At 37.0% G+C, this 18,629-nt stretch overlaps 1 protein-coding gene across 8 annotated transcripts in view; it reads left to right on the top strand.

The window, feature by feature from the left end:
* syngap1b (synaptic Ras GTPase activating protein 1b) overlaps positions 1 to 18,629 on the top strand; it is a 224,429-nt gene that overhangs the window by 196,802 nt on the left and 8,998 nt on the right. For 4 of the 8 annotated variants that reach the window (XM_059339401.1, XM_059339398.1, XM_059339395.1 and 1 more), the window contains 2 exons: positions 949 to 1,160; positions 6,224 to 6,299. In XM_059339401.1, the coding sequence (XP_059195384.1) occupies positions 949 to 1,160; positions 6,224 to 6,299 (288 nt within the window). Of the gene's footprint in view, positions 1 to 948; positions 1,161 to 2,154; positions 5,133 to 6,223; positions 6,300 to 16,374; positions 16,437 to 18,629 lie in introns of those variants that run through there. The other 4 variants (XM_059339399.1, XM_059339400.1, XM_059339397.1 and 1 more) reach the window with 3 other exon arrangements.

The following is an 18,629-nucleotide window of genomic DNA, read 5'->3' as shown; positions in this document are numbered from 1 at the left end:
TTTCTCGCTTGAAATGTGATCAAAATCCATTTGTATGCAGAAACTAAGTCAAAATATTGATTTTTTTCACTAAAAATGAGAGAAGTGTCCGCCATGTTTTTTGTTCTGACCGCCAGAACCTTGAAAGTCACATGACTTGGAACAAACCAATAGGAAAAAATATCCATGGAATAGCCACGGGATATGACTGTCATTAACTTGCATTGTAGCGAAATCTGTGTCAGTTTCACGGAAATTTGAGTGATTCGCTCATATCTGCGAGCGGAGTCTCGCTCATATCTGCGAGCGGAGTCTTTGAACTGATTAGTCAAAGGATTTTCCACCAGTGCCTTGGTCCGTCCATATTACATAAGATGGGCAATTCCCTGGGGATGATCGGGATCTGCTACTGAACCGCTCACTTCACATGGCCTAATTGTCTACAGTTGGCCGTAATTGCACTTTGAAAACACCTTAAATTGAGCAAAAATGCTTTGATGAATCCCATGGGGGCCGAGAAGAAAGAAAAAGGCTCCACCAGTAAAAACTGGCAGTGCCTCAGAAAGCATGGCTTGGGTTTGCTGCTGCTCAACATTTGCATGGGCTTAACAGATTAAGCTGCCTATCAGACTTGGGATTTAAGATACAGGTAACCCACGTCTTATCGCCGTGGGGTTGTTGAGACAGATGTTGGAGATGCACCTGCTCAGCTCCGTGGCTATTCCACAGATTTTGAGTTAAGCGAATCCGTGGCTATTTCACGGATTCCTGTGAGACCAGGTTCCAGAACACATAATGAGCGCTCTTCTCCACCCGGTGGTGGGAGGCACAAACAAACAAACAAACAAACAAACAAATAAACAGTCAAAGCAAAATGGCTCTTACAGACATCATTCTGTTCTTGCAGCCCTGGGAGAGAGAAGACATTTCTCAGCCTTTTCTCACTCTCTGTCCATATCTCTGCCTAAGGTAAAGGAGTACGAGGAGGAGATCAACTCCCTGAAGGACCGCCTGGTGATGTCCCACAAAAAGCTGGAGGAGTACGAGCGGCGGCTCCTCACGCAGGAGCAGCAGACCAATAAGATCCTCCTACAGTACCAGAACCGACTGGACGACAGTGAGAGGAAGCTACGGCAACAGCAAGTGGAGAAAGACTCCCAAATTAAAGGAATAATTAGCAGGTAAATGGAGGCTGTTGTTGGGATGGAGGGCAAAAGACAGCTAAGACGTCATGTGGTCTTTTATAGGGAGGCTGCTGACGGGCCGCATTGACTTCATCTTTGTATATTGTGACACCTTTAGTGAATATGAGTTTTCTTTAAATGCATTATGATGCTTCTGAGGAGTAGGTAGAAGCAGAAGAAGTTGTGGTTGACACACTACGACTTTAACATGTTGGATTCTTTTGTGTTAAAAATGAACTTCAAGCTGTGATGTTTTTTTCCTAAAATACATATATTGCATAATGGAATAGGACCCTATTTACAGTGGCTATCTTGAAAAGAATATTGAAGAGTAGGAGGTTTGTTTCAGTTTCATTAAGTGCGACAGCCCTGGGAGCTGTGCTGTATATTGAGAGCCAAAGCTGTAGACATGTAATGAGTGACAAATTAAATGAGAGACTAATATAAGGAAGACAGAGACGATCTTCTTTGATAAGCGTGCAGGGCATGTTCCCTTGTTGTTTGTTTGTTTTTTCTTTTTTGAGCCGGACAAAGGAGTCTTTCATTCTCCTCTAAGCTCTTCTATCATAATGTGGTTTACTTGTTATTCAAGAGCATCACATTTGAATGAGTGTGGAGCTCCAGCTGAGTCCTAATATTACTGAGTGCTTGTGTGAATTTGTAACGGTGGAGTGCAGTCTTAAGTTTTTATTGATCAAACCACAAAATTAAGCAGCTGATGGGGAAAGAGGAGTGGAACATCGATCGTATCTCAGTTGTGTTCAGGAGAGAAAACCAAATGTTTGCTGTGTTCCTTGAACATTTTTAAGTGTGACTGAACATTAGCAATGCTGCCCAAATTGAGTTTATGCTTTTATTGTGGAGAGAGTTCAGATAAAATAGGCTCTGTAAGAAAAGGAGTACAATATTTTCTTGTTCACATAGTCTGTGGTCTGCAGCTGAAGGGTGGATACGTGTGACAGAGAATATTGCCACTTCTAATCCACTCCAGGAAAGAAGACATGGGATGAAGACAGAGACAGTCCTGCTCGTCTTTTATGGGGAACATCTCTAAACGCTCTAACCTTGTATATAAACTCCCTCCCATCCTATCCTTGTGCTGCTGCACGTACCATCAGCTATCTTTATGAACTCAGCTTTTAACTGGATCTCGGGATCGTTTCAGATGATTCCACTTAGCTTGATTTTCAATTGACTCTCCCACGAGATTGCACAGTAAAAGCACAAGAGGATTGAAAATATTAATAACTTCAGAAACATGTCTGCACTTTGTAAAGCAACACATTGTTTTGGACCTCCAGGCACAGGACTATGGAAGACCACGGTGTCATAGTAGCTCTTCCATTTGAAATCGAGGTGAACAATGTTCACTGAAGGACTGCTGATGTATCTTTCTACATGGGGAGCGATACCTTTTTTTTTTCATATGATGCTATGGTGTAATATGAAGAGGGGAGAAAATCACAAAGAGTGATGAAGATTCAAGCATGAAGGCGTAACGGGAATATACCACATAAAAGAGAAATTTTATCAGAGCACTTAGAGCCAAACTATTAATTATCGCTCCACTGGAGCTTAAAGCAAACGAGTAAATCTGCTGCACACACACACACACACACACACACACAGCATAGTGTGCAGGAACATGATATCTACACATGCATCCTGTGTGACTTTTATCATCTGACCACACAAGGACGAATTACGTAGCAGATCTGGATGCTTCCAAGTCAGTTTTACTCACAATTTACTGAGCCAGACCATTTCATCGAACGCATTGCAACACTTGCATTGTCTGGATTTTTAATTTTAACGCATGTATGAGTAACGCAAACAAAGTGTGAATGGTCTCAGGCCATGGGACTAAATTATTAGTGAAAAGACAAATGTAACCATAACCTTATGTGATATTCCATCATCTTAAATTGACTTTTATGTTAAATTTTCACTATGGGATGCAAATACAAGCTCAGGTTCTGCAAAAAAGGAGCGTACATATGGCTCCTGTGTAGGCTTGAAAAAATCTCTCTATCTGCAGAACTCAAACACTTAGCATTGTGTTTCGGAGATTTTCCTTTCAGAGAAGCCTTAATGTTCTGTGCATAAACTTTATTTTAAGCTCAGAGCAAATCCAATATCTGTCATTGGACGAGATACACTTTATTTTCCTCAACAACCTAATTTAAACCAAAGCCAAATATTGAGTTTATAGGTCATGCTAGGTTAAATCCACTTAAAACACTGAATCCACTTTACCTGTAGCACTTGTATCTATATTTTTCTTTCGGGTGGTTGATCCCATTAGTTGGCTGCAGGCTCTCTATTTTTTTTCTTCTCAAAATATTTTAATGCATTTTGTTAACCATAGATATAAACTATTTATCTTCCCCAAGCTGTTTGCTGAGTTAGCAGTAGGGGAAAAAAATCAATGGTCTTAATTGCACCTGTCATAGTAATAATCTATTTTTAACTGTAATCCATAGCATATTATAGTCTGTGATGCAAGAGCCATAACAATAATGATATATGAAATATATATGAATTCTGTTTGAGAGTGAGATAATTATATTAACCTTGCAATAGCTAACCTTTTAGCGGGAGAAGCGCAATAATAGATATGACACAATATGTCTACATGTGCTGTCTGTGCAGATGCACACGCAGGATCCTGCAGAGATATATTGTATGCATCTTGTGTACATAAAGAAACAGTAACTTCCTGCCAAAATCTTTAACCAGGTGCCGTCCACAGTATCTAAACCGAAAAAATAAAGACCTGGAATACTGTAAAATGCAGAGACAACATGACAACAATGACGTGACTCCTTGACAACAGTATGTTCTGCAAAGTGTGTTCTTAAGTTTCTCAACTTGTTTTTGGTGTTTGTGAATTTATCTGCATTTAAAAATGACTGCATTGGATATTATTTATTATAATAATTAAAGGCGAAAAAAAGGTTTTCTTCTATCTGTATGATTTTGCTGTATATGCTTGGTATGCTTTTTGACCTGCAGTCCGTCATTGGTGGTGTCCAGTGACATGGTGATCAGAATAGTTGTTTTAATAAGAAAGGTAGACAGTACTGTCATTATGCAGCTACGCTATGATTTAGATATTATTATTAAAAAGGGCAACCATTTTATTTTCTGTTTCCCTCCCCAGAGATATAGATAACATTCTGGTGTCAGTATATCCGCCTCTTCTTTGTAGCAAGACTATATTGATAGGCTGTATAGATTGTAACACAGCAAAACTTATTGTTTAAATCTTGCAAATGAATTCATAGTGGTGATGAGTTTTGGCTTGATGTGTGTGTGATCTATATTGGTCTGATTGACATGGCTTGTAGCAACAGCCAAGGGTTTATACTCACTTTTATACAGACCTGTGTCAAATAGTTGCAAATAATTAGTTTGAACCGGCGGGGATGGGTGGGGGTCTGCTGCATGAGCTCCCATGTTGAAGGTAAGTTTCAGTCAAACAACTTTATGTTGCAAAGAAAAAGAAAGTATTTGCAGCTGCTGTTTGATCCAGGTCTGTTGTTGACTTTACATCAACTTTTCATCCTATTTGACATCTTTGTCTCTTGCCTTTTTTCTCTGTAGCAAAATATTCAGACATTGTGACCTCATGTTGGTAGACACACACATTGTTTTGACTACATGTACGACTTGACCTCAAAAGCACACTACTTGAAGTACAACTGGATATAAAAAGCTCAACTTTTTCTTTTCTTTTGTAACATATCACCCACATGAATCATTGTCTGCCTCTTGAAGTCATGTCAAAATCTTAATGCTGTATACCCATGTTACATTCCATTGTTTTTTGGGACAGTGCTTATATTTCTGTGTGTGCTTTACAGTATGATTGACTCTTTTTCTTTTCTCTTCTTTTGTAAAAATAACTCTTAACACTGTACATTATTTATGGAATAAAACATCCAAACACTTATGTTTGAAACTTCACCTGTGGATTTTCGTTCTTTATTGTCAAACATGTGCCTCTCTGTGTTCTGAATAAAACAATATGAGTGTGCATTGGATTGAGTGACACAACATGACTGGATGCGTGGTCTATTCACTCTTCATTGAGACATGGTGGCGATTAAATGTTGCTCATTTGATTGTCTTGGTGGCTTAATGAACACACGAGTCACGACCAGACAATTAACATAAAGTTACTCCTTTGTGCATGATTATAAAAGAATAATATTCCAACAAGCTTACTGCATGTCACCGACTTGCAACAATTTTCATTGTGCTGCTATAAAATCTTGCAAAACAGATGGAAAGTCATGAAGGAAAGCCATTGAAATCATGTGAAGAGGGTTTCTTTTATTCACACTAACTTCTATTTGGCATTTGTCACCACCGTAGCAATATTCACAGTTGAGCCAGTTGGCTGTGTAACTGCGAGATAACCCCGTATGAGAAATATCCTTGAATGACCCTTTTTGGAGTAAATCCCTGGCACTTGGATAATCATGAGAGCTGGGAAACCTGCATTGTTCGATGGCTCATGAAAACTCCACCAGTAAGCTCGCTCATATCTGTGAGCGGAGTCTTTGAACTGATTAGTCAAAGGATTTTCCACCAGTGCCTTGGTCCGTCCATATTACATAAGATGGGCAATTCCCTGGGGATGATCGGGATCTGCTACTGAACCGCTCACTTCACATGGCCTAATTGTCTACAGTTGGCCGTAATTGCACTTTGAAAACACCTTAAATTGAGCAAAAATGCTTTGATGAATCCCATGGGGGCCGAGAAGAAAGAAAAAGGCTCCACCAGTAAAAACTGGCAGTGCCTCAGAAAGCATGGCTTGGGTTTGCTGCTGCTCAACATTTGCATGGGCTTAACAGATTAAGCTGCCTATCAGACTTGGGATTTAAGATACAGGTAACCCACGTCTTATCGCCGTGGGGTTGTTGAGACAGATGTTGGAGATGCACCTGCTCAACCTTCTTGTTAAGTATCATCTTGGATTCATAATACTCCCTCTCTTTCTGTCAACCCCCCCTCCCCTTCCCCCCTCTCTCTCTTTCTCTGCTTCCAAGACTCATGGCTGTGGAGGATGAGTTAAGGGGAGGAGGACCCATCATTGAGCCAAAAACCAGGATTTTCGCTGATCAGGTCTGTGAGACTGCTTCTACCCTCGTCGAGTCCGTACGATGGCCTGTGCTATCTTCTCTGCTATCCCCCTCTCCCTCTCTTTTCCCCCTGCTACTGTTATTATTTTGTCTGCTGTGTGTATGTGGTCCCTCTGATTATTGTCTTGCCCTGTCCCTGACCCGTCCCTGTGTTTGGGTTTGATTGCCATCTGTCTGCCAACATACCTGGGAGCTTTGAAGATCAGAGAGTGTTGCTGTTTGCATTCCTCGGCTCAAGCTATCGAGATGTCTGACTCGAGCTGGATTTGTGAGCATTTCTCGGTCTGTGGTGATGTTTCTGTAGTTGTTTCTGTCCGGTGTGTCTGCCGAGCATGTCAGGATTAAAACTACTTGTTTCACACATGATGTAGAACCAGACGTACACTCGGGTTATTGAGCAGCTGAGCCCCATCACTGCGTAGTGGTGGTGGTGGTGTGTCTTCAGGAGCTGCCCTCTTTAGTGGTTTTCATTTCATGCTCTCAAACCGCCCCATTTCTTATCCTGTCAAAGTGAACTAGCCCACCTCCAAGCATGACTCATGCTGTAAATATAGTATGTGCGTGTGAACATATATATATATATATATTTTTATATATATATATATACTGTATATACGTATATATGCGTCTGTGTTGCTAAGAATGGAAGACTCTGTTCTTTTAATTACCACAGAGACAAATATTCAGACTGAAATAATCTTTTTTTTTCTTCTAATGCATATTAGCAGAACTGGTGGAAGAACTACTCAAATATTTGAATTCATTAAAAGTAGCAATACCAGTAAAGTCATGCATGCAAAAATTTTACTTGAAAGTGTGAAAGTGTAAATGAAAGTTTGTTAGTATTATCTATCCATCTATCTATCTATCTATCTATCTATCTATCTATCTATCTATCTATCTATCTATCTATCTATCTATCTATCTATCTATCTATCTCCACAGACTAATTCAGATGCATCAAATTAATCTAAACATTGAATAAAACATTCAGAAATAATAATCCCTTACTGACACCATGTGTGGAGTTTTCTCATGAATCTCAGGCTCATATGACACATTTCAATGCTAATCTCAGCCTTCAAAAAGTGTTCAAACAGCACCCCCGTCATGTGTTATTTCTTTCATTTGGTCCTATAATTATTTATTTTTTTCTCAATTAAATGCATGAAAAATCATAGAAACACCTCACAGTAGATTCTTCTAGTTGCCCATCAAAAGGGAGGGAAAAAATAATGAAGCATACAAAGAAGGAAGAGTTGACAGATCATCATTACACAGATGTTTATTAGGAGAACTAATGTGACACTTGAGATCCAGATTGCAGATATGATGACCGTTACAGTGAATGTGTCTGCATCTGCCGGTGTGCCATCTTGATAACAGTAAGCTTAACGTCGTCTACGACGTCAAAGTTACCTTATTATTATTTTTGGAAAAAACTCTGGAAAGCTGCTGGTGAGATTTATTATAAATTGCCACCACTTCGTCACAGCTTTCAAACGAGTGTGATGTTGCGATTAATTGAGGGGCTGTATGGGCTTCCCTCTCACATACACAAAAAATACCTCTCACATTCACAATTTTACCTCTCACATTCACAATTTTACCTCTCACATTCACAATTTTACTTCTCACATACACAATTTTACCTCTCACATTCACAATTTTACCTCTCACATTCACAAAAAATACCTCTCACATTCACTATTTTACCTCTCACATTAACAATTTTACCTTTCACATACACAATTTTACCTCTCACATTCACAATTTTACCTCTCACATTCACAATTTTACCTCTCACATACACAATTTTACCTCTCACATTAACAATTTTACCTCTCACATTAACAATTTTACTTCTCACATTCACAATTTAACCTCTCACATTCACAAAAAAAATACCTCTCACATTCACTAGTTTACCTCTCACATTAACAATTTTACCTCTCACATTCACAATTTTACCCCTCACATGCACAATTTTACCTCTCACATTCACAATTTTACCTCTCACATTCAAAATTTTACCTCTCACATTAACAATTTTACCTCTCACATTTATAATTTTACCTCTCACATTCATAATTTTACCTCTCACGTACACGATTTTACCTCTCACATTCACAATATTACCTCTCACATTCACAATATTACCTCTCACATTCACACATTTTTGTGAATGTGTGAGGTATTCTTTGTGAATGTGAGAGGTATTTTGTGTGTATGTGAGAGGGTAGAATGAATTATGGTCCATACGGCCCCTCATATGATCATATCCCTTTTAGAAACTTTGTAATCCAGCATGGAACAACTGTGCCTTTTCAAAGTGAACAAACCCAATGACTGTCGAATTGTGTGGATAATATTCCATAAATCTGTGTTGAAAAGCAGTTGTTTTTGCTGTTAGCCGTAATCGACAGAGGCAAAGATGTTTCCCAATAAGCACTGAGTCATCTGTTAACCAATCAAAGGTATGCAATAGAATAACATGACATTCACCCACATCCTAGTTTACTAGTTTGTCAATATTGCAAAAAGAGACCAAAAATGGCCTTGAGTTTTGATTCCACTACAGAAGAGACTTGATGAGTTGGAAAATACTGGCATATATTGGATATTATTGGATAAAACAACATGAGTTGTTACCAGGTGTCTGTTAAGGTTATAATAGTCCAAAAAAAAGTCACAATAAATGTTGCCTTTATTTCCTTTTATTAATTCCATCTCAGATCCAATAAGTTTATTAAGTCATAAAACCAGATAGATGAAATAGATTTCATATTAACCAAAAAGGTTTACGTATGAAAAAAATTGACAAAGACGAAAGCGAAGGACATTTTCACTATAATCTTAGTTAGTTTTAGTTAGTTTTGTAACCACAAAATACAGTTTCAGTTAGTTATCTTTTTTTTTTTAAAAACTCCAGTTTTTATTTTTATTTAAGTTAACGAAAATGTTTTGTCAATTTTAGTTTTCGTTAATTCGTTGTGTAATGTAACCTGAGATCAAATATCGATTATTTTAGTATATAAGACATAAAAGAAAAAAATGTTCTTAAAAATGCCAAAATAGCTTCTCAAATTTCTCAAACTTGAGAGCCTAAAAACATAGGACATTGCTAGTATTAAAATTAAAATGGCTTTTTTTTTTAAAATAGCTGCAGATTAAATCTCTTTCAACTGACTAATGATCGAAGCTCCACATTGCATGTTCCTAATTGTAAGAATAGTGTTTTCTGTGAGCCTAGTGGTGTGCCAGATGGATGCAGCGTAGGACGATGACTTGAGTGTAGGCAATTAGGAAAAAAGTATGTGGGATTTGATCAAGTGCAGAATAAAACAAAAATAAAATGCTCAAACTAAAAGGGACTTGCATTTACTGTAAAAGAACAAAACAAAAAATCAGAGCCAATGAATCATGTTGAGTCATTCGTCATTGTCAGCAAGTGTTGTGTTTTCTGTGGCTGAATGTATTATTCTGCTTTTAAAAGATATAAGCCTGAAAAACAATAACGCTTTGTACTACTCAACATTCTCCATTTCAAGGCTGAAAACAGCAAAATGCTTTAAGACTAAATTAAAGTCAAATATTACATATTAAAACTCTGTTATTTCTCTATTTTCAAGTACAAATAACCAGTTGGAGGAGGAGGTTTGTTCATTATTCTCGAAACATTGAGAACCAAATAAATGAATTGTTTAGCAAGTTTGTAAAGAAGCATTAAAAGGAGTGTTAAAGGGCTACACCAGCATTTAGCAGCAACATATGGCTTTATATCTACCAGTGACAATTTAAGCTCCAATACCGCCTTGACAAAAATGTTTATTGGATTACAGAAGAGCACACTGCGAGCAGCAACCTGCTTAACATTCAAACTGTGCTGGAGGTTATCTGCAAGCTGCAGGGCGCCTTCACTGTGGTTTTGAAGAAGGAATGTACAGCTCCTGCATTTCTGGAGTTCTTAATTCCAGCAGATCAACCCGTACAAAGTGAAATTTTTTCCTTTACCCAAGACATCTGAACCATGTTTATACCTTAAGATACTTAAATATGGCAGGTTGGGTTTCTTTCAAAAAGAGTCTTGTTCTGATGATAAAGCAGCTGAAAAAAACCTGAAAAACAAGACAGATTTTTTAGGGATTATTTTATTTTCAGGATGAAAAACCTAAATCCAAGCGAAGAGACGCAAGTGATTTGTTAAAACAGTGAGTTTAACTAAAGATTGACTAAAAGCTGCCCTGAGTGCACATTTTTGTGCCACTGCAGTTTTTAACAATATAAAACACAAATATCCTAGTTAAATCCAGTGGAAGTCTTCTACAATAAATGCAGTTCAACACAAACAAGATGCTAGTATCACTGTGAGGCTATATTTAGGTCAGTGACAAATAAGGGTTGGCAGGATGTCAAATGGTGTAACCACAAAATTAATTTTTACATATTAAATACTTCATCCACCTTCATTGTATTTAAGTGGACTTACACATATAATTACTTCATTTTAAAAAACATCAATTTTTTTTTTTTTGTATTTCTACATTTACACATTTCGTCAATATTGAGCAGAACATATTCTCAATACAATCATTTTTTTTCTAAAACTTTGACAAATTATGTACAATTTATTATAAACCATAGTGTTAAAATGTAAACGTGGATTGTATTTTTTTCTCATTTTAGTTCACATTTATTTTCCTGTATATAATCAGATTTTTATGGGAAAAAAATTACTGGATACACCAACTGACAGTGGGCTAGATATCGTCATTGACCCACTTGGGAACAATGGTGCTAACATGCTGATGTTTAGCTGACATAATATTTATTAAGTCTCAACTGTCGGGTCACCCAGAAAATGTCTGTGTTGTTTTCCATAAATAAATAAAAAACTGTTTTATTCATGAAATTAGTTAAAAAATGAATTGAAAATAAAGTAAGTAAAGCAATTCCTTTCATTGACAAGGAAAGAAATAATCATTTTAACCTGTACAAATCTCCAACTTTACCTCTAGATACTCAAGCAGTACACTTTATTCTTCTACTTCACTACATCAAGGCAAATATTGTACTTTTTACTCCACCACATTTAGTTGCCAACTTGAGTTACTTTTCAGATCGAGATTTAAAATGAAAAATATGATCAGCTTAAAATAATCACAATTTTTTACAAATTAAACCTCATTAAACAGTATATTGATTAGTCTAGTCTATTAGTCTATTAAAATTAGCTCCATCTTGACACGATTTACACTACCGCTCAAAAGTTTGGGGTTACCCAGAAAATGTGTGCGCTGTTTTCAATGAAAACAAACTGTTTTATTCATGAAATGAGTATGAAAATGAATCGAAACTATAGTAAAGACATTAACAAGGGTAGAAATAATCATTTTAACCTGTACAAATCTCCAACTTTACCTCTAGATACTCAACCAGCCTGAGGATGGATCATTTTATTGCTTCTCAAATCAGCACAGAACAGTTTCAGCTGTGCTAACATAATGCTCAGGTGTTTTAATGATCAATGAGCCTTTCAACACTATAAACGTGGATTTACACAATGCGCCACTGAAACACAGGAGACAATATATAATAGATATTTCATAAGAAAATCAGCCGTTTCCAGCTTTAATCGTCATTTACCACATTAACAATGTCTACACTGTATGTAATTTTAAAATTGTGTTTTTCTTTCAAAATTAAGGACATTTCTAAGTGACCCCAAACTTTTAAACAGTAGTGTATGTTGTGAAAAAGACATCAGCTGCTATTTTTTATTGAGCCCGAGGCCGAGCAGCTGTGGGCGGGGCAAAAGGAAACGCAAAAGCAACACAGCAACTTATTTCATCAGAATCCACCTCCAACGCTGTATGCATACACTATACACCAATAAAAACATACAGCAACAAACAACTGTGCAAATGGGTAGGAAACAGTAGCAGCAGGTGATTCAAAATCCTGAGGTCTTCATCATTTGGTGTTCAATATTGGACAAATGAAAATGCTGCTACATGAAATCCTGATGAAAGTTTTATTATCAGTGAGAGGGAATGTTGCAAGAATATATAGAAAGTTTCAAGGCACTCTATCCAAAAGTCCAAAAGTCTCGATATTTGACTAAATAAGATGTAAACCTCATGGTGGCACATTAGAATAAGTCAGGGGATCAACAAAATCATTGGGCTACATCATCTGGGGACCTTGAATGTCAGTATTAAAATGTCTATAATAGTTATTGATATCCTTTACAAGCCCATTGTATTACATTTTGTGTATTCTTTTATCAAATAGAAGGAGCAAAGAAGGAAGTAAGGTGATGTAGTATAAAGAGTGACAAATTCCACACAGAGACATAATGGCCAGGGTGGATATCACAGGGCATTTACCCAGAAGGCCGCTGTTAGTGTCCCGTGTGGAATCAGAAGTCAATGTTGAGTTATTTTAACATGTACAGTTGCTACATTAGTGCGTCACCAAGACATGTACTTTGTGATGTAACAAACAAGCTATTCGAGACACTTTTCTTTACTAAACTAATAATCAGTGGCGGACTCAGGGGGGCAGAAGGGGCGCCCTTGCAATAGAGAGAAAAAGAATCCCAGTAAAGAAAATGATCTGCAGTGATTACAAAAATGTCACAGTAGGATATCAATAAAGATTCTATAATACATGCATTTTACAAAAAATGTATACATTTTATCACGGCATGCCCCCGGACCCCCCTACATGGTTTGGTTCGATGGTTTTAATTGTCAATACCATATCATTAATTACTTCGATCTGGATCTCCTTTTAACTTAATGCTAATTGTAATCAAGGATGAGGACTATTTCATCATACATAAAAGCAAAAAGCAAAATTTATGTGAGTTAACTCCATTGTCTTTGTTGTCTTGACATAAATTATTTCGCAGCATCGACACTCAAATATTTAAGTTGAAACAACAAGTTGGGTTTTACAGTGCAGTGATAAATTCAAGAAATTACAGGTATGTTTTGTATTGAAGCTTTAAGGCCTGTAGAACCTGATAATGTAATAAATTCCCGATAATGTAATAACCCCGATAATGTAATAAAAATATGAACTTGAGTCCATTGAAAATGTAATAAAACCTGATAATGTAATAACTTCCCGATAATGTAATAAAGTGCATTTCCCAATAATGTAATACACTTTTTACCAATAATGTAAGTATAACATTAATGGGAGGTTATTACATTATCAGGTTAGCCTTCATTTCGTGAGTCCTGATAATGTAATAATTCCCCAATATTGTAATAATTTAACAGCAGACCACCCATTACTTGGGTTCAAGTGGTGATACTGTGTAGGCAACTCTAGCTCAAGAGCTCTAGCGCCACCAACAGGTCAAAGTTGAATGTTTATTAACTTTTGACCCGTTCATCTGTTTTTCTATACCCAGGCTACTGTTTTTCACAAACGAGGTATCCATGACACACGAATGCATTCAAAAGCTTCTTGAAATCTAAAGGTGCTTGGTGTTATACTTTATTACATTATTGGTAAAAAAAATTGTGTATTTCATTATTGGGAAATGCACTTTATTACATTATCAGGTTTTATTACATTTTCAATGGACTCAAGTGCAGATTTGTATTACATTATCGGGGTTATTACATTATCGGGAATTTATTACATTATCAGGTTCTACAAGGCCTCATGTTGGTGAACCGGCACACTTAAGACGAGCGGACAGTCCAGTCCAGCGTGATGACACTCAGCTGGTGTACAGCTGAGAGAGGGAACAGTAAATGGATAGGGAGAGGGGAAAGCCATGATGCCATCGTTTCCTCGGGCCACTGCTACCAGCTTCCAAAACAGCATCCCACACTTAATTAGACCTCACATAATGACATAGGTGCAGGATCCCATAATCCTTCCCACAACCTGCAAAATGAACATAAACTGCAAAAAGTTTACTTCCCTCTGGACTTTTGAGATTTCACAACTGCTATTAGAAGCACACTTCAGCAACTGATGAAGTGGTAACTAACAAGTTATTTTACAGGATATCTGCAGGTCTCAAAAAGTTTCTAGAAGCATTAAATTCACTTCCATATATAAGTCCTGAATTTAATTTATAGCAGTCTTGAATATATAAAAGTTTTGCAATTGTGCATGCAGGAAGCAGGAATTTATTTATTTTTTAAAATTGCATTATTTATATATCAATCTATCTATATTAAATTGTATATATAATATAATGTATACATTATAATTCTATTTGGTATATATATATATATATATACAATTTAATATAGATAGATAGATAGATAGATAGATAGATAGATAGATAGATAGATAGATAGATAGATAGATAATACAATTTTAAAAAATATTATATATATATATATATATATAATATTAAAATAAATATAAAACAGTAAATAACTTAAAAAAGATTTAAATAAATAAAAAAAATTGGATTAATTAGTTACATACATACATCAATTTTCTGCCACTTATTTACATTCAGGTCCCATTAATCACTCACCTGACAGTTTATTAGCTAAAAGAATGCAATCGTATTTTACTTGATGTTCAGTATTTTTTGAAGCGTGTTAAAGGGAAGGTTTGGTTTCATTTGATGATCATTTTGGAGGATGTAGTCTCTGCTGACAGGTGTTTCTATTTTTGTGTCCATCCTATTTGTATCCATGTGGTCAGGCTAAATAGCAGGAATTCCTCTCTGTTTAACAAAAACTAAACATCCTATTGGACTGCATTAGTTTTAGCTAAGTGTACCTAATAAACTGGCAACTGAGTGTATATTACTAAGAATCATTGTTACATACAGCAAGAAAGCACTAACAAAAATAAAATAAATAAATGTAGGCGCTACTGGTTTCCCATCATGCTTTGACTGTTGTGACTGTGAAAAATGTGCTAAATTGCATTCTGTGTAATCTAATGGTTATTAAATTTAATTTAATTTAATTCTGTGCACGCTGCAGGAACCCTGTGTCAAGGTGGGAGCAGAAATGTTCAGCAAAATCGGTTAAAATATAATTAAATTAATCCAATAAATTACATCATATTATTGCAGTAATAAATTATGTATTTTAATAGGGGTGGAATATTATTGTATTTGATGATGTAACAGCGTTGCCTAATAATTTAAACAAATGAATGCATTGTGAATTTAATGCTTTCGAGGCAAACCGCGCAGGAGACTTTACTTTTTACAATTTTACAGTTTGCACGGTATTAAAATGGAAACACTTATTCAACTTTTTTTTAACATTTAACTGTCAGATTGATCATTCGTAGAGCCCTGCTTTATATATCACTAAACTTTATGGACTTTTATTTGATCAGCAGAGTTTTATTTAATGAGGGGACGGCTTCCTGAGCTTGCAGTGACATTTATCACACCAATGTTTCATCATATAAGATTTGATTGCACTTCCTTTACTTATTGTTGCAGCTTCTTGAGTGTGTGTGGGGTGTGGTGTGTGTTATAGTAAAATGCAGAGATTCTATTCTGTGTTATTTCTCTGTTGATTTTTTTGTTTGTTGAGTTGATGCAAATATAATTATGGGTTTCCAAGTGTGTGTATATATATTTATCTTCATGAGTAGATGATTGCATGTTTGATATATGCATGTTCTTCTTTGCTTCTGAAACGGGAAACATGCAAGATTAAGCTTTCCGTAGTCTGTTGGATTAATCAGCTGCTTTCAGGTGCAGATGTTGTTCGGCGTGCACGCTTTTTTCTTTCTGGTCGTATAAGCATGATTTATGTTAATGATGAGCATGGCGAGCTGCTTTGATGCTTTCAGGCCGTTGGTTTGTCTGATAATGTCAGGGGTGAATGGTTGACATTATGTATGTGCGTCAATGAGCATTTTTATGTATATTTATGTCCTTTATTTCTGTTCATTTTTTCGTTGTACATTGTGTATGTATTGTTTTGGGTGGCTGTTGTTTTCCTTCAGCTTCGTCCTCCTTCTGCCTCCTGCTTTCAATCCCCCTCTCCTCTCCTCTCCTTTCCTCTCCTCCTATGTTGATGAGATACGGTGATTTCTCTTAGGGGAGGCGTCAGTCCATCCTAGTGCAGCCTCGTCTCGCGCCCGTCCCACCCCGAGTATCCAGGTAATAAACAAACCGGCAAACTCTCACTCTCCATCCATAACCTGCTGCCTCTTTTCCACTTCTACTGTTCTCTATGTGCGTCAGTGTCCATATGCAGCATCCTGTGAACTCACTGCAAGCCAACACACTGACAGGCCCACTTACTCTTACATTTATCTTCCAGAAAAAAGAGAGGCCTGTCACAGAGTGTTTGGACCGAGGGTACTTGAAGGGCACGCCTCCGTGTTGAAAGAGTGACAACAAAACATTTGAAAGATTTAAAGCTGCACTGAGGAACTTGGCAGCGAGGGGTGTTCATCTGAAATATGCCTGAAGAGTAGTACCCATAAATCATGTCATGTCGTGCAGCACCAGGCTGACTGATCACTTTTTACCGCGGGATACCAAATGTAATCGAGAGGCTGGATATTTAATGTAGATGAATAAAAGTTTGGATTGAACACAGTTGCTGCCATTTAGAATGACCAGATCACAGAAAACAGGAGAGGCTGTGTTTAATCACAGTGTGTAGTATTTAGGGGGATCTATTTGTAGAAATGGAACAGTATGTTTTTATTAATGTTGAATCACCTAAGAATCATGTTTTTGTTTTGAGCCTTTCAAATCTTCATACGGAGAAAGTCCTAAAAGAAAAAAAACAATAAAAGACAGTGTAGGATCAATCACATTCTCAGATACAAGGGAAAGTATTCTGATAAAATAATAACAACAGAATAAAAGAAAAAAATAGTAAAAAAGAGTAGTAAGATAGAAAGCATTACATAAAAGCAAGTCTATAAAAGTGGGTTTTTAGAAGTGATTTAAAAGAAGTTACTGACTCTGCAGTAAGTTCCAAAGTCGGGGCGCTCTGATGGAGAAAGCCAGGTCTGCTTTGGTTTTTAGTTTTGACTTTGCAGCAGTCAGAAGGACGTGAGGATCTGAGGGTCAGCTCATACTGAATTAATAACTAAATAGATAAAAAGCTAGGAGCCAGAGCTAAAAGAGCTTAAAAAGTGATAAAATGATCCTGAAACAAACTTAAAGCCAGTGCAAAGATTCTAAAATCGGGGTGATGTGATGCGATTGTTGTGCATGGATGCACTAAAAGAGTGTGGTAATTGAACAAACTCACGTTTTGTTGAATGCTGAATGGGATGTCATTTTGCAACTGATGAGCACAAACTCAATCGTCGTAGATTTTTGCAGTCAGTAACGCTTGTGGACTGTGATTGATTGCACCAGGCAACAAAGTTTGTTCCGGCGTCGAATAGTAGCCCCTTTCAGACTGCCGTTTGTATTTACGCCTCTATGACAATTCGCCTTCAATCTGAACTTGCCAGAAGCGTGATGGGGGGACCAAGTAATCCACTCTGTATTGCCTTGAAGGTAGTACCAGAGGGGATAAATCAGGATCACCCGGCAAGGCGTACAATATTTGTCCGACCAACACCTGGTAATAACGAAGGAGGTGGAGCGTATCATCAGAAACATGCCTCTCACTTGAGTTGGACAGTTATTGTAACACGTTCAGCAAAATGCAGAACAACTTTGCTTGAGTTGTAGAATCTCTACAGGGAGAAACAGCACAACGTTCATTGTTTTGAGAGCGGTGGGCTTTCAGTTGATTGCAATCTACAACCTCACCACTAGATGCCACTAAATCCTACACACTGCTACTCAAACTCAAAACAAACTGAGGCAGACTTTCTCTGTTTTTATTTTTGCTAGCTCCGTAAGTTAGCTCATTTTCTGAGCAGCGTTTCGGTTTCAGTGACCCCACTAAAGGTGTTGGTGTGAGGAAAAGCTATTTAAGGTCAAGTAAAACTCAGATTCAGACAATGTTCCATGACTTACAGTTGGAGCACTTGAACGGCTTGGATCGGCATGACGTTGTCCTGATTGAGTCATCAAATCAAGCAAAAGATTGTTAATCAACAACAACCATTTTTTCCCATTCAGTCTTTTCTTTTCCAACAAATGCCGAAAATTGTCTTTGTTTCACCAAACAGAGAAAGGTGTTTTGTTGTCACCTTCTCAACACAATAGCAAGCCTTCTCAAATTCACCGGAAATGTTCTGTGACGGACCTCAGATAGGGAGTTTATTTGAATTATTTGAAATCAATAAGGTTGCTTTTCTTTTACTTCATGTTGACCAGTGACGTATAAAATACTTTGGCAGAAATATATACATATAAACACTACATCAGCTTTGA

The sequence above is a fragment of the Centropristis striata genome, chromosome 8, assembly GCF_030273125.1.
Source record: "Centropristis striata isolate RG_2023a ecotype Rhode Island chromosome 8, C.striata_1.0, whole genome shotgun sequence".
In the NCBI taxonomy this organism is placed as follows: domain Eukaryota; kingdom Metazoa; phylum Chordata; class Actinopteri; order Perciformes; family Serranidae; genus Centropristis; species Centropristis striata.
The sequence above is the reverse complement of the archived record's forward strand: the minus strand, read 5'-3'. Positions and strand labels throughout refer to the sequence as shown.